General features: G+C 35.3%; 1 protein-coding gene across 3 annotated transcripts in view; it reads right to left on the bottom strand.

The window, feature by feature from the left end:
* Positions 1 to 1413: 1413 nt before the first annotated feature.
* ATP9B (ATPase phospholipid transporting 9B (putative)) overlaps positions 1414 to 15440 on the bottom strand; it is a 166264-nt gene continuing 152237 nt past the window's right edge. For 2 of the 3 annotated variants that reach the window (XM_065628827.1, XM_065628829.1), the window contains 11 exons: positions 14488 to 14586; positions 11876 to 11965; positions 11260 to 11404; positions 10868 to 10932; positions 10262 to 10417; positions 10041 to 10105; positions 8770 to 8878; positions 5850 to 5907; positions 4961 to 5164; positions 2615 to 2647; positions 1414 to 1805 (listed from right to left, as the gene is read on the bottom strand). In XM_065628827.1, the coding sequence (XP_065484899.1) occupies positions 1669 to 1805; positions 2615 to 2647; positions 4961 to 5164; positions 5850 to 5907; positions 8770 to 8878; positions 10041 to 10105; positions 10262 to 10417; positions 10868 to 10932; positions 11260 to 11404; positions 11876 to 11965; positions 14488 to 14586 (1161 nt within the window). In that variant the 3' untranslated portion in view covers positions 1414 to 1668. The remainder of the gene's footprint in view (positions 1806 to 2614; positions 2648 to 4960; positions 5165 to 5849; positions 5908 to 8769; positions 8879 to 10040; positions 10106 to 10261; positions 10418 to 10867; positions 10933 to 11259; positions 11405 to 11875; positions 11966 to 14487; positions 14587 to 15440) is intronic. The other variant, XM_065628828.1, reaches the window with a different exon arrangement.

The following is a 15440-nucleotide window of genomic DNA, read 5'->3' as shown; positions in this document are numbered from 1 at the left end:
TCAGTAGTTTAATATATGTATATACACCATTAATATTTGGTAGAAATTAGGCTTTATTGCTTTTATAATGAGGAATGAAAAATTTTTTAAAAAGCAGATAAACAGCTAGTAAGAAAAACTTTCAAAACAAAAATTAATGGAATGGAGTCCAAATAGCTCTGCAGCAGTTTCCTCTGCTCTCCCAGGAAGTAGTTATATTTATCACTTAGATATTACTCATCCAATATAATAATGGCATAAGGACGAAGTTATAAGAGACTAACCGAGGAATTACGCTGTAAAGGCATACAGTCGAACATGAAAATGACATCCATATTAAGTGTTTTTTAAAAACACACAAATATTTAATAAAGCATGGATAATTATGCTGTTCCTTTCCACTGATTAATAGACTATGCCAAATTTGTTATACGTACTTCTTGAGAAAGCAAAGTTATAACACAATGGAAAACTAAAGTCATATATCCTACTTTCCAGTAAAGTACACAAGATTTGGACCCTTCAGATTGTACCAGAGTACATGAGTTTCTGGAACAAACTTTCAACCACTGTAAAGTGTCATAACTCAGCAAAAATACTCAACTCTGACAGTTTACAAGAAGGAAAAACGTTCTGATTTTTTTTTTAAACAAGTCTGCACCAAAACTAAATTATAAAAACATAACATTTACAACTTGGAAGATGATAGATTTTCCTACCATAATGTTCATGTGATCATCTTATTTTCTTTCACCTGAGTAACCTAAGTAAACAGATTACAAGGCAATTTAAACATATCAGCTAATACAAGGTTTACCGGACTTCTCATATATAGAAATGTACTTTGACGTTATTTGCAGTTTTACAATACAAAATGAATAAGAATTTTAAAACATTTACTGAGCAGCCATGTCTTTGATATCTGTACAGATCAATAGGTGCAGTGGAATTATGTACAGAACTAATCATTTAGTTTTTAAACAGCTTTTGTGCAACCTGGCTGTAATGTGCATTTAAAGAACTGCTGTCAACATCACAGATCTGTAATTTACTGATGCCAGAAATGGAGAGTACAGAATAGGACAACAGCTCCTAAAGTAATACTGTGCTATGCAGATATCTGTACATAGTTCAAATAGTGCATATTACTCAATGTCTGATGAGGAATAACAGCTGCTAATACAGACACGGGCATTTACAGGCATCAGGTTTGTTATAGTAAGTATGGAGGAGTGAACTTTTCCATATATAAACATTAAAGGAATGGACTTGAATTAGAAAGTTATGTAATAATTAAAGAAGGGAAGCTATGTATTATAATAAATAACAAAAGTTTCAATCAACTTGCAGAAGATTAGTACAATAGGAAAAAATCCTTTACAGTAGCAAAAAATCCTTTACAGTAGCAATGAAACCATTCAGAAGCATTGTCAAATCAAAGGTAATTCAGTTTTATTTTATAATCATAGCAACTGAAAGTAAAAAAAGAAAAATAAACACGAAGAAAATTTATTATCACTGAGTCTTGTGTTAGTGTACTTCTGTGTTTTTGTACCTGTCAGATGTTTCCTCTTTTTGTGCTCTATTCACTTTTTTAAAATTTCTATAGTCCAACATAAACACCAAAGCACAGTGTATGTGCAATTTGCAGAGTGGTATGAGTGAAAAACCACAGGAATATAATTACTTTTACGAGGTAAGCTTGGAATAACTTGGAGGAGAAAATTTGCGCTTCAAGTACTTGAGAATGTAAAGTGGAAGACAGCTTACAACAGTGATTGCTGACACTTTCCACAGGAAGGTCACAGTTGTGATAAAGGCAACATCTGGAGAAACAAAAAGGGAAAATATGTTACGGCAGCTGGTAACATAGAAACTAGAATTTCCATAGTGCGAAGTCAATAAAACTCCCTTAATTGTTAGCTTATGCTATTGTTCCAGATCATGCAAAATTAAAAAAAAAAAAAAAAAAGGCAACAAACCAACAGAAGTTAACCTCAACATTTTGGTTTTGCCAACTATATTCTCTAGACAGGAACTCAGAATTCCTTTATGGTCCTTACACTGTTTTACAGCACAAAGTAATTTTAGGGGAAACAGAATCTCAGTTTAAAAGCAAGACTTTCTCATACTAAAAAGTTAAGCCAACTTATTTTTCTACTAGGTAAGAACAATTTTTACCCACTATAATACAAGTTCCCAACCAGAAATCCTGCTACCATTTTGGATCTTCTTCTTATTCTGATTATTATTCAGATTATTTTTTTCTGAAGCAGTCACAACAACTAGACTGAATGATTCTTAAAACCTGAGAGATTAAATTAAAGCCCAAAAATTTAAAGGGAAAACAATGTAGTGATATTGCCTCAAGGCACACTGAAAAGCCATTTTTTGTGACAAACATTAACAATGGTGACACTCTGCACTTGCTACTGAAATTTTTAGACCGTATTCGTGATGGTCAGGTCATACTTAATTATCATGGAAAGATCCCAGACCCCAGGTAACCTGAATAATTGGTTTTTCTTGCCTTTCCCCCCGTTATTTACAAATGTGTATATTACATATTTTCCTGTTCTTTAATGAATTTTTAAAGACTTAATAAAAACATCAAGAAAAGTTCAACTTTACCTACCTAAGAAAGCTCCAAAAGACACTCTGCCTATACCTGTTTCACAAAGAGGGAGAATGAAAATGAAAGGATAGATTTACAGACAATACGAAAGTTACGTGAGAAAAACACCCCAACAAACAGGTTAGATACACAAAAAGGAATTAAAAGATGTTAGTAGCATTAACTGGAATATTATTGCCTTTCACATGACAATGAGAACATTTTAAACATCAATTTAACCAAACCATTTTGAAAATACAGAGATTTTATATTTGGTCATGTTTGAAGGTTGTAAGTAGGTAGGCAGTTTTCTTATAACGTATAATTTACTGTATAAACAACTTGATCAGAACTGTTTTAATGTGAATGAAAATTCAATTCAGAAAATGCAGTAAAGAAATGCTTTACTGCTCCAACTTTACTCATTAAAATACTTTGTATACTAGATTTCAACGTATAAACTTATTATATGGTTTTAGGCTAAGCCTGTTTAAACATACTAAAAGCCTATGTAACATATTGTAGAGACATGCCTAATAAGGCCTAATAGGCTCAGAAACCTAAGAACTTATGTACTTCCATGAGTCACAGCTGTAGAGCAGTATCAAATATTTTTGTCTTTCTAATTTGAGTGCCTTGTCATACTTGTGATATAATTTCTTTAGGAAGAGATGATGCTTGTAAGTAACATCATTGGAAGAAACAGTTTATTTGCAGATGAAGTCAAGCACTACTGGACTGGATTGTTTTCCCTGATACATGGCAGTTGATCTATACCTTGAACTGTAAACCTTCACTTAGGTTTATACTACATGACATGCACAAAAAAAGGGTTCTTCCCCTCAGTTACAATGTGAGAGCCTAAATAGGAGTAAAGCATTAAGCAGAAGTGAGACTGAAATGCATTTTTTTCAGATTAACTAATGAATAAAATACATCTTTACAAAAGCCCCTGAAATGTCAGCCTTTTCAGTACTCTTAATGATGAAAAATACAGAAGTTCCCAGGCTGCAAGAAGCTGTGCAACCATTGATGTACTCAGTTGCTGAACTTGTGAAGCGAATGCACGAGGATAGTAAAGCACTTGCCCTCACAGAAAGGTTTGCAGGAAACAAGGTCCCTGCAGTTTTTACACATCTATGAACACCACCTAAAGGTGCTTCTCACTGAGCAGCACCTACAGAGGATGGAAGGACCAGCTGTCAGCAATACTAAAGACTTACAAAGGTGCAACGGCAAGTTCTGCTTTATGAAGTCCCTGGAAGTTTGGACAGAAGAGCCAGTACCTGTATCTGTTCTTGCTTGTTCCTTTCATGTGTAATCTGGCTGTGGAGATTCAGGAATTAATCCAATAATCTCTATCTAAGAGTCTGTGCATCAGTGTCAGACAAAAGAAAAAAGTATTCTAACAAACACTCTACCAAGCCCAGCAGTGTTGTTTCTTCATTAAAATTTGGCTCCTGAGAAATTTGGGAAGTAACAGAACACCTTGGACAGGCAGTGAAGCATTTACTGTTTTACTGAACACTTGGGACATGAGAGGGTGAAAGCAGAGCTATGAGGCTCCTAGAAACTACCATATAACATTTAGTTCTGCTATGACAAGTGACAATTGAAGAAGGGCAACTTCTTACTCATCATCTCCTGGAAAACAGAGAGACTGCGACAGCTGTTTTTACTGAAGTATAATTTGGTATAAGAAGAAACGTATTATTTTGATGCTCAGATCCTTGACTGTTAAGATCTGCAGTTAAAACCCGTTCTTTCATGTTGTGAATTATGAACAATCAGAACCTTAAGAAACAGTAGTGGCATACTGCAATTTAAAGCAAAGCAAGCTTAATAAAAGCTTAATATAACTATGAAACAATGATTCTTATGTAAAGTATCTATACTAATAGCCTTCTGCCTCACCCTCTAGCAATACTTCAGCACTTCCAAGCTCGTGGCTTAGATCTAATGAGGTCCAGTTGGTCTGGCATAATTAATTATTCACCAGCTCAGTGAATGATCCTGATTTTTAGAAATCATATCCATTTCAATAGTATAAAGCTCAAAGTCAATTTAAGGTACGCAGTTGGGACTGTCAAGATTAGATCAAGGATGGGAAAAGCATGTGCAGTTTGACTAAAATTTATCATCCAGTTAAATCATACTAACAGGAATAAAGGTTGTTCAAATTCTACGAGAAAAGGACAAGAGAATATTTTAACCCAACGTTAACTAAACCTAATTTCAACTCAGTCATTTCTTATGGAGAAAGCTGTATTTCACAATGCGTAACATCACCTATTCTTAACAAAAAAAAAAAAAAAGGAAAAAATATAAAGCACAGTTCTTTGCTAAAATACTTCTACTATTACTCACCAAAGTATTCATTTAGAAATGCAAGAGAGGCCACATAGCAGCCAAGACTGAGGAATTCAGCCACCACCATTAACCAGTGCCATGTTCGTATGGTGAGTGCAACCATCAAGAGCTCAGTCAAGATGAGGGCAGTGAAAGAAATGGCAACGACATGTACAAATTCAGATTCAAAAAGCAGCAGGGCTCCATACATCAGAATACCACCTAGGAAAGGTACACAAAGTTAACACCACACCAAGGAATGAAATTTCAGTGTACCAGTTTTTACAACTGCACACTGAACATTTGGTTGCTCACTACAAAAACCTGCCCAGTGTTATTTTTGTAAGGTAACAACATTGATCATTCTAAAAGAAGTGATATTTACTGTACGTTGTGCATGTGAAATTAAACAACCAAAGTAAAGCTGTAAAGAAATAAAACTATTAGAAAATTAAACACCTTTTAGTGCAATATATCTGCTGAAGTGTTAATTAACCTCATTTTGTCAAGTGCTACAAATAAATGAGATATTGTTGAAAGTGTAATTACTTTTAACTGGTTACATAATTCAGATTACTTCAACAGTACTGCTGTCATTTTCATGAAAGAAAACTACTGTGTAAATATACGCAATGTGATAAGCACTCATTAAAATTTTTCTGGATTAGCATTTAATTAAAAACACGTCCTTTTTTAGGTGACATGCATCAATACAAATACCAGTCCATGCCATGTTTTGAATAGGCCTGGCGCACTACAGGAATATCGATTTACGAGATAAAAGGAAAGCAATATATAAAACTGCTGAAGAAATGTTAAGCTTTGGGAATTCAATTTGCAGCTGAAAAACAATATTGCTAATAACAGACAAAAATTCTAAGTTCAGAAAATTAGGACTTTCTCCTACCTTGGTAAATACTGATTAAAACCCAGATGAGGAAGGTCTTAAATGACAAAGATCTTCCCTAAGAGAAACAAGTGAGACGACAATTACATACAACTTTAAAAAAATAAATCTATTCAGTTCATATATTTTTAATAGCTAATCACTAGAGAGGCATTTTACAAGTAAAATAAGCAGCCTTTGAATTGATGCAGGCTAAAAAGGTTCTACTTGTTTTTATGAGTCTTCATTGCAAACTTGTATAGAAATCGCACAAACTCTAAATTTGGAGGTAGGACAGTTAAGGCGTTTAACAGCAATGATACCTTAGCTTGCAATGCTCCGGCTGGTTTTCAGAGGGATAATTAAAGTAAAATTAGTTTGTTTTTAATTTAAAATATTTTTATGTCTGTTTTGCGAAAACATAGCCTTCAAGAAAAATGGTATTTTGTACCTACTGATCTAAACCTTGAGCAAAACTGTAGTTACTAGTCACTTCTAAATGTTGGATAAACTATTTGCATTCATCGAATAAATATATGACTCTTATAAGTTTTCAGCAAGTAACTATTACCAAATACATTTTAAATCTTCTTGTGATTGTGAATGTTATAGATTGAAACATACGCATAAATAAAAGAATAAATGCTGTACATGTGCATATGACTCTTCCATTCTGTGAGGGTACTATTGAAATATGTTAGAACTGCAGAGCTGAAAGGATACACACTTAAAGATAAAATGGCAAACAAAGCAGTTATTTTGGCATGAAGGAGGTGATCACTCGAGAACAGGGAAGAATCAGCACTTTATAAAGAAATGTGCTTCACTGCTGTAGAAAGTGATGAGTTGACTCTATTAGTTCAGTGGAGGCTAAAACATATTCTTGGGCAGACAGAGTTCATGGCAAGGTGCTAAAGACATTTTCATAATTCTGTATATAGTCTAGAATGTTGGTGACACACTGAACGTATCATACAAGCACAAAGAAAGTTACATTATTTTTCTCCTTTGAGTGCCTGCCCATTTTCCTTTGAGTACTGGACACTGCTTCCACCTTAAAGCACAGCTCACAGTGAGATTTGTAAAATAAGAATGAGCTTGAGTTTTGGTTCATCTTTATGGAACTAGAAGGGGCAAGTCACTCCTGCGCCTCTAGGGTATGCTGCACAACAGGCTGTGAATCATTTTCAGATTAAAGGAGGGAGCCCTCCTACTTGTACTTCCAAATCTTAGAAATATATATATATTCTAGCTGTAATTCCATAGGAGCTACAGAAACAGTAATACTGGATCAGTGTGTCCTTCAGGGTATGTGGCCGCACCTGTCTCTCTGAACCTTGCTAATTTTTTCCTCTTCTTGCACTGGAGCAGGAGTCTGCCAATGATTTGTGCCAAAGTATCTTATTATTTTTAAAATCTAAAAAGCATTTTCATCATTAGCATATCCCAGAAAAGAAACCAACTCCTAGGAATACAATTATAGTCCATGTCAACAAGTGTTTGAATAACACTAGCTGAATAGCATTGGTAGAGATTTGTATTTAGAGTCCATAATTCGAAAAATTATGTGCAGAAATATGTAGGCTTCATAGTGTCATGAGTAAGGCAGCATGATCATAAAGTGTTGTAATAAACACTCACAATAAGATTAGTTTCTAATAGTAAAGTCAAATGTGGTCTGTGTAAAACACATAAATAACTTTTTGTACTAATCATCCATAATAATTCCCTAATCATCTTCTGAACCACATAATGCACTGAACTGTACTCTCCCGTTTCTCTACATTATTTTTTTTTTTGTCTTCTGAAGAGAATTATTTGGGTTCTACTTATTTAATATTCATATAGGTGCAATATAAGCTGGGCAAGCCAGTGATTCAGCATCTCCAAGAACTGTCATTTAAGCCTAAACAAAAATTTAGCCTGTATTCATCTACTCATCCTGAGCAGTTTCAGAGCACAGGTTAACTTCTCTCTTTGGAAATAAGATGCTTCCAAGTTCCATCAACAGGTTTCCATAGGCAAGCTTACAACTGCCTGTAGCAGGTGTGAGGCCATGCTTTCTGGAGATTAATCATAGGCTGAAATCTCACAAAGAAACTTCTAAGATTCTGAAGAAGAGAAAGAGAGAATCAAGGTCTCCAAGAGATGAAAAAAAATTCTCCTAAACTAACATAACTATTAGCTAATTTAACACAACTAAAAAGACAAAGTTTACACCCTCTTTGTCTACAGTCTACTTTTAAACTTTTAGACACATCTTGAACAAATCTACTATCCCTAAAAAGACTATCTGCTTCTGCCTTGGATCATAACTTTCCTAGCTGACAGATTAAGATGGAGCAGAAGTATTTTTGAAAAACTTAGAGAAACTTATGAGTCTTGAGATTTGTTTCACTTTTGTGGGTAAAGAAATTATACACTTTTTTTGCTTGCAGATATGTGCAAACATGCAGAAAGCAGTGTCTACGGCTGAGTCAGTTACAATATTTCAGTTATCAATATCTGTTATTTAAAGAAAGCCAGCCTTTGAAGGGGCCAGTAGCGATTCCTGGGGGCCCAGGGGAAGAAAATAAAAGGCAAACAGAAACTATAAATTAATCTACCAGTTAAAAAGAAAAAAAAAGAAGCTGTGAAACAGTAAGCATAACTAACTACAGGTCAGAGATTCTGGGGCCATGCTGAAAGAAACTTTTACATCAACGTACCTTCATGTTTGAATTATTTCAGTCCAACCACTGCTGATTTAACAAATGTATTAATAAAATCAAGTGGAACATTTTGTACCATGTATTATTTTCATAGTACAAAATTCTACATTACGTTAGTTGTGCATCCGTCTTGTATGGAATACATTAAGAAAGTGACTGTAAGAATTCCCAGTTTTGCACACCAGAGTTTTCAGCATTTCTTCATATCTGAGCATTGAAGACATTCATACCTTTGTGAGATCCTTATAAAGTTCTGGATATAGCAGTGCCATTTCTGGCTTGACATCCTGATCCAATACTAGAGAGAAGACTGGAAACATAGTATATATGGTTGCATACCTAGGTGAAAGGAAAGCACATAAATTGACATTCTTGTATGATATGATTTTAAACTGATGTGTTGAGTTCAATTATTCTTTTTACGTAAGTGGAATTAAACTGGTTCTTCTACACAGTCCTGAGGCAGCTTACCAGTACAGCTCTACAACTGCAACCTGCTCTTCTGCTTCTGAGATCTGCCAGTTTTGAGAAGTTACAGAGCTTTTATACATTCAAAACCAGTAAATGTATTTTTTTCTTCTACATATATCCCCAAAGTTTATCACCTATTACCATACTCCCTTGGCACTCGCACTTTGGACAACCAGTTCAAGGACCTGACATTTCAAGTCATCCACAGATGATGGCATGAAAACTAAAGAAAAAAAGAAGTACTATATTTGAAACATCACGGTATAGGTAGGTGGATGAACAAAAGGCTTAACAGCTGTGTACACGCACATGCCAGATGTATACTTTCATATGTACACAGCAATTTACAAGCATTTTGGAGAGGTCTACTGCCTGCCTCTGTAGGGTCTGGTGTAATCAGACTGATTTAAGTTACTGTTAATCTAAGCTGTTATTGTTTACAAGGAGTATAAAAAGAAGCTCTTAGGCCAGAAGGGGCAGAGAGCAGGGACACACATGAGTATATGCACATCTCTCAGCTGTATGACTTGGGGAATCATATTACCAAAGCAGCTTCTGCAACAAGACCAGGGTGCTCCTAATCCCACATCCATTCACCTGAAGGAAAACCCATGCAGTGGACTTGGGTAGTGCTCTCTCAGAGACAATGTCACAGCCAGTAGCTTCAGCTCTACTTTTAACAGAAATATCTGTGATTCTCACTGAGGCTTGTTTGACAATCTGTGGAACAGCTGACATCGGTTTGGGAGATTTCCTCTACTGTTTTCACCCCATATCTGAAAAAGGTTATATGGTACCTTCTAAGGCTCTGCAGATCCCTCTCTTTAGAGAACGAATAATGAGGCTTCTCCCCTCACATAGTGCACATTCAACCTAGTTTGACTTTTCTTTGTAGACTCGTGCCAGGTTTTGGTAACATATCAATGATAAATGTGTGAAAAATGTGGCAGACGTCAACTGCATGATATTATTTTAAAAGTTAGTTTAATATATTTATTACCAGAGATCATAACTGTTGGTTTTGACTTACCCTACCATTAGGAATCCTTGGTACAAGGGAACAGACGCAAAATAGAAGACTGATGAAAATACAGCCTACAAAAGCAGATAATTATATATATTTAATATAATTCTATATACAACACATTACAATAAAGACAAAAAATAACAATACTGGTCAATTAAGATTTTGTGAAATTCCAAAGACAGACATAGTGGTTTTAACTACTCAGAAAACCAAGTTTTAAATACCTGCATAGTTGAAATAATAAGGCCTCGGTGCATGACAAATTGACCAAGTGCTGCTGATCTTTTGTAACTGTTTCGACCGTGTACCATCAGCAGCCTACCTATGTGTTTAAACTGTGTGATAGAAAAGTCAGCTGCTAGGGAAGCTTGTTTTCCCTCCTAGAACAAACCAAAAATATTTCAAACGTGAAAACGAGTATAAAAGATGTGTTTCAAATTTCAAAATTCTAAGTGACAATTAATGTTCAGCCAAGTTTGCTCCTGCTTCAGAAATCAAACCCGCAACAAGACACACAAGAACATTTTTTGTGCACATCCTAAGACAGTGGCTGTAACAAATACATTTAATCACCTATCCAGCTTCTTTCAGGTAAGTTCTACACAGAAATAACTGAAGTGTTTTCTGCTTTTCTTGCTTTTTGTATTTAAAAACATAAAGCAGAGGACATGAAAAGAAAATATTAGTTTGAAGATGAAGTATTTTAATCATCTTACAGCATACTTTAATTAGAAATGACCAATTCACTACCATTTAAGAATAGAGCTTCTAATCTCATGTTAGTATACTACTATGTGGCACGTATTTGACAATGAAACTGTTAACATTACCTTGCCTTCAATTCCAATTCCACAGTCTGCTGCTTGGATCATGCTGACATCATTTCCTCCATCACCTGGAAAATGTCACTGCAATATTCAGTTCTTCAGAGGTTTTACTCTCCTGGCCTTACAATATTTCAGAAATCCCTTATATACCTTTAAATTGTTACAATTAATCTATGGATTATGATTAATTACTTCAGCAATCAAGACTTTTTCCACCGGAATAAAGAAGATAACCACACCTTTCTCATGGAAAGGCATTTTCTGCTACAGCTACATAACGCTTGGCTGTTGCTAAAGAACTCTTCTTGGTTTTGTTTCAACTATTTCTCAATGGTGCCATCTACTGCTTATTACAGATTTTTGCTACTGCAAATGAAGATCATACCAACAGTTACCTATTGCACATGTGCGTTTTCCAGTGTGGTGCTGTAACAGTTTCACAATATGAGCTTTTTGGGTGGGAGAACATCGGCAGCACACTACAGCAGGACACTGACAAGCCAACTCTACAAATTCATGCTCATAATACTTCAGACAAACCTAAGGAAAAAAATACACTTGCATTTACTTACAATTAAATATTACTACATGCAGTCTAACACAAAAACACAGTATAAATAATCCTTTTATGAAGTTTTGCTTGCAGAACATCCATCTGGGAGAAGAAAAAGCCACATTCTCCTAACTTTGGCTTTATTATTTTAAACTGACATTCTCTTTCATTTAGAGAGCCAAGATGTTTTGGGGCTAAGAGAAGACACAAAACTAAAGCACACTGCTTACAAATCCCATTCTGTTACCATACAGGAGACCAGAGAACCAATAATATTTGTCCATTTAGAACACATATCCTCTAACTAGCACTCAGTGAAAAACAGAAGTATCTCTAAGCATAACTTAAAAGTATGGGCAAACATTGGACAAACCTTTAAGAGCATGAAGACACTGATACTTCACTTTTTGAGCATAAGCATATAGATAAGTGTAATTTGACAGAAACCAAGTTCTTACCTCAAGTGAGTCCCCAGATATCACCAAGGCACAGTCATGCTTCCTCCTAAAGGCATTTAGTTCTAAGTGAGCCTCTCCTCGAGTGGTAACCTTCAATTAAAAAAATCCCATTGACTTAAAAGATTGTTATGCTCTTAAAAAAAACCCAGCTGCCTAAATAAATCAGCTTTTGAGAACTCATACTCAGAAGGCCTTGGTTCTTCAACACGTGTTCCATCCCAGTGCAAACCCAATACCCATGGGATGTGACCACAAGCCTCAAATCTTATGGAGTGAAAAAGTAATCCTCAAACAAGAAAAATCTATCTAGTCAGCTTAACTGGTTCTTCAACCAAGTAGACCAGGGCTAAAAAATTAATGATGCTGAAATAACTTAAGTTCAAGCTGACCTGAGTCTTTCTATTTTGGCAGGGCTAGGGGAAAGGAAAAAAAACCACCAAACAAAAAAACCCAAGCAAACCTCAACACTTTTATTTAACCAGTAAAATATGTTAGAATCATGCAAAATGTTCACATTAATAGTTGCTTCAGTTTGGGTAAGTAGACACAGATTTCAAAAGGCACATAAAAATGCTCACTACTACTAATCCTTTCGGACCTTACATGAGTGTGCAAGCAGGATCAAGTGGCATAATACAAAATAACATCATAGATTTTTTTAATTTACATAATTATTGTCTCAGAAAGGTCCTGCTGTGAAATGCAAAAAATAGTCAAAGGTTACCAAATGGATTTTGGAAGGTTTTGAGCTAGAACACAGAACATGAAAAATTTTAATTATAATCAGATTTTGAAGAGACTGGCAGTTTTGTTTGTGTTTTGTTTGTTTGCTTTTTTTCAATAAAAGTTCAATGCATTTTTAAGCTATCATGCAACACAAAGTTCCAAGAATAGAGTAAAACAAAAACTCTGATTACACCTCTAATTTGGCTCTATCAGCACCTTGATTAAGTAACTTCTAAAATATATGAGTCTTTTTAAAATGAACCTGAAGTTTTGTCTTTCGCCCACTACTACCCAGAATCAGATGCAGTGCAAAGATTTTTCTCTCTCCAGAAGGGCTCTACTACTACACATAACTGAGTTATATTAAAAAGCACCTGCAAACAGAAAAACCCGTGCACATGCCCTAATTCAGAATTTTTTTCTCCTCTTTTCCCACAATTAAATATGTAAAGAGAAAGCTCCTTGTCTGCCAACTGTTAGGAACCCCAGATTACATTGGTCTATTATAACCTGTTTGCATTAAAGCAATTAGGACATGTCAGCACTTGGCGCACACGGCTGGGTGGTAATTGCCTCTCTGTTCTACCTTTCACTTAACAGAGCTATTTTTTTATTTGTAAGAACCTCTAGAACAATGTATCAGTTAATTTCAATACAAAATAAAGAAGCTGATTCTAAGAATTAAAAGAAAGAGCATTAAAATCAAAATGCATTTTTTGAGAAGCCAAAGTAGTAAATAATTTTTTATTTACTAATTTATAACTAAAATAGAAGCATTAAAGTGGCTGGTATTTTGTTACATTAATCCAGTTGTTATTTCTTTGCAACAAATACAGCCACAGAAATAATTCTGTATAAATCCATTTTCTAACTAATTTAAAACTCTGCATACTCTAAGTTAACACAGTTTTATGCTGATCTCTTATTACCAGTCGAGGTAATGAAAATAAAAGTCTGACTCAACTAAATAGATTTTGTTCAGGAAGACTTAATTTGCGGTGTTACAACATGGAAAGGTCAACAAAAATTGATCTAAGTTTTATCAGAAGCATTAATAATTTAATTGCAAATAGTAGTCTGCAGGGCCTAATTTGCCAGTCTGATGCTTCAGAAGAACCTACATTTACATGTAAATTATATTCATATAATTATTTCTGTAGGTGCAAGTGCTTCATTTAGAACAAACACAGACATATGTCTGATGACAGAGCATCAATCAACATTTAGAAAACCTATTTTTGTTTGACTTCAGCAGAGCTGATGCTATGCAAATATAACCAAAATGTATATAAGAACATATTCAGTTCATCTTTCTAACAACTATCTTAAACAGTCTGTAAATAAAAGGCAAATATACATCATGATATACAAAAAAGAAAAAAATCAAATTTTCTCATACTGATTTGAGGACGTTCGCATCACAGTTTAATTCAGGATTAATCCTGCTTGAATCTAAAGAGTTCTATTAATGAAAATGCTAAAACAAGCAAGAACCACATTCAGATAGCCTAAATTCCTGGACACTTTCCTACTGGCTCAGCACCTCGTATAGACCCCTCTCCATCATTATTCAGAGGTGCCTTTACTATGTCTGTCCACCATGTAAGTGAAAAGGGTAAAATACTTGTTGAACCTGGGTCACCTTAACACGGCTACAAACATTTCTCTTGCATACCAAAATCTAGAAACAAACTCCCTTACAGAAAAGCAATGCTTTGTAATTCTACATCCCTGAATAATGACCTAAGTACCACTCAACCATTATTATGACACTCAGCACAATAAACCATCGATTTTCAACAAGCAGCCAACTACTAAGCAAATAAAGCAACATTGTTATTAGCTGTCCTTTAATGAACCAACAAAAAAGTTGGAATTATACTTACAGGTCTGAAAATGTGAATATCTTGAGTTCTAGACACTAAGTGAGAACTTTTCGCAATGCAAGTTGCTGTCTCCAGTTTATCTCCTGTTAACATCCATATCTGGAAAATAATGTAAAAGTTTAGTCCATTGGACATTAACATGTCCATTCTCAAAATCTAAATGACATCTCTCTCCAACCTTTTCCTGGTACCTTTTGGGATTATATTACCAGAGAAAATACACTGATAAATGCATTTTAAACTAAAATTAATGAGCAGTTTTTTACTGCAGTAACACACAAAGCAGAAAACTGTCTTTACTTCAGGCAGCTCCATTCCCCTTCCCTTCTCACAAGCGCCAATGTCTCAATTTACACGAAGACAAGACGAAACTCTGGGGAAACCCACTGGTGTTAGCTGAACAGCAGAGAAAGCATAAAAGCCTTTCCCTATGGCCCTGATACTACCTTGATCAAAAGAGTGAGGATGCAGACAGCTACAGGAGAAAGAACATTTGTCAGCAAAATTATGTGACACAGCAGTCTGTGACCCCAGTGAGAAACTATCAGAAAGCAGCAGCCAAGCGATGGGACAGCAGATCCTGGAGGAAGAGTTACAGTCTCAAAGCTCCAAAGAGATCCTGCCCACTGACCACACAGAACCGCGAGGAAGACATTAAACTTTAAGGAATAAGGTTGAGGATCCATCTGTTCTTAAAATGAGGCAGTTCCCTTTCCCTCAGCCCCTTAACACCAAGGAAGCTGAAGGATCTCTCGATGAAATACCATTAGTCCCAGGATCAAACAGAACAGACCACACAGGAAGATGATTTAAGCTGCAGGAGTTACTACTGGACAGTTACTAAGTCAACCATTTAATTTTATTAAACTGTAAGCCTCTGTCTCCCTCTTTTCCTGTACATCTCAGGTAAGATCCTTTTCATTAGTGTCCATGTGGGTCAACAAATGGACAAA

This window comes from Caloenas nicobarica, chromosome 2, assembly GCF_036013445.1.
Source record: "Caloenas nicobarica isolate bCalNic1 chromosome 2, bCalNic1.hap1, whole genome shotgun sequence".
Classification (NCBI taxonomy): domain Eukaryota; kingdom Metazoa; phylum Chordata; class Aves; order Columbiformes; family Columbidae; genus Caloenas; species Caloenas nicobarica.
The sequence above is the reverse complement of the archived record's forward strand: the minus strand, read 5'-3'. Positions and strand labels throughout refer to the sequence as shown.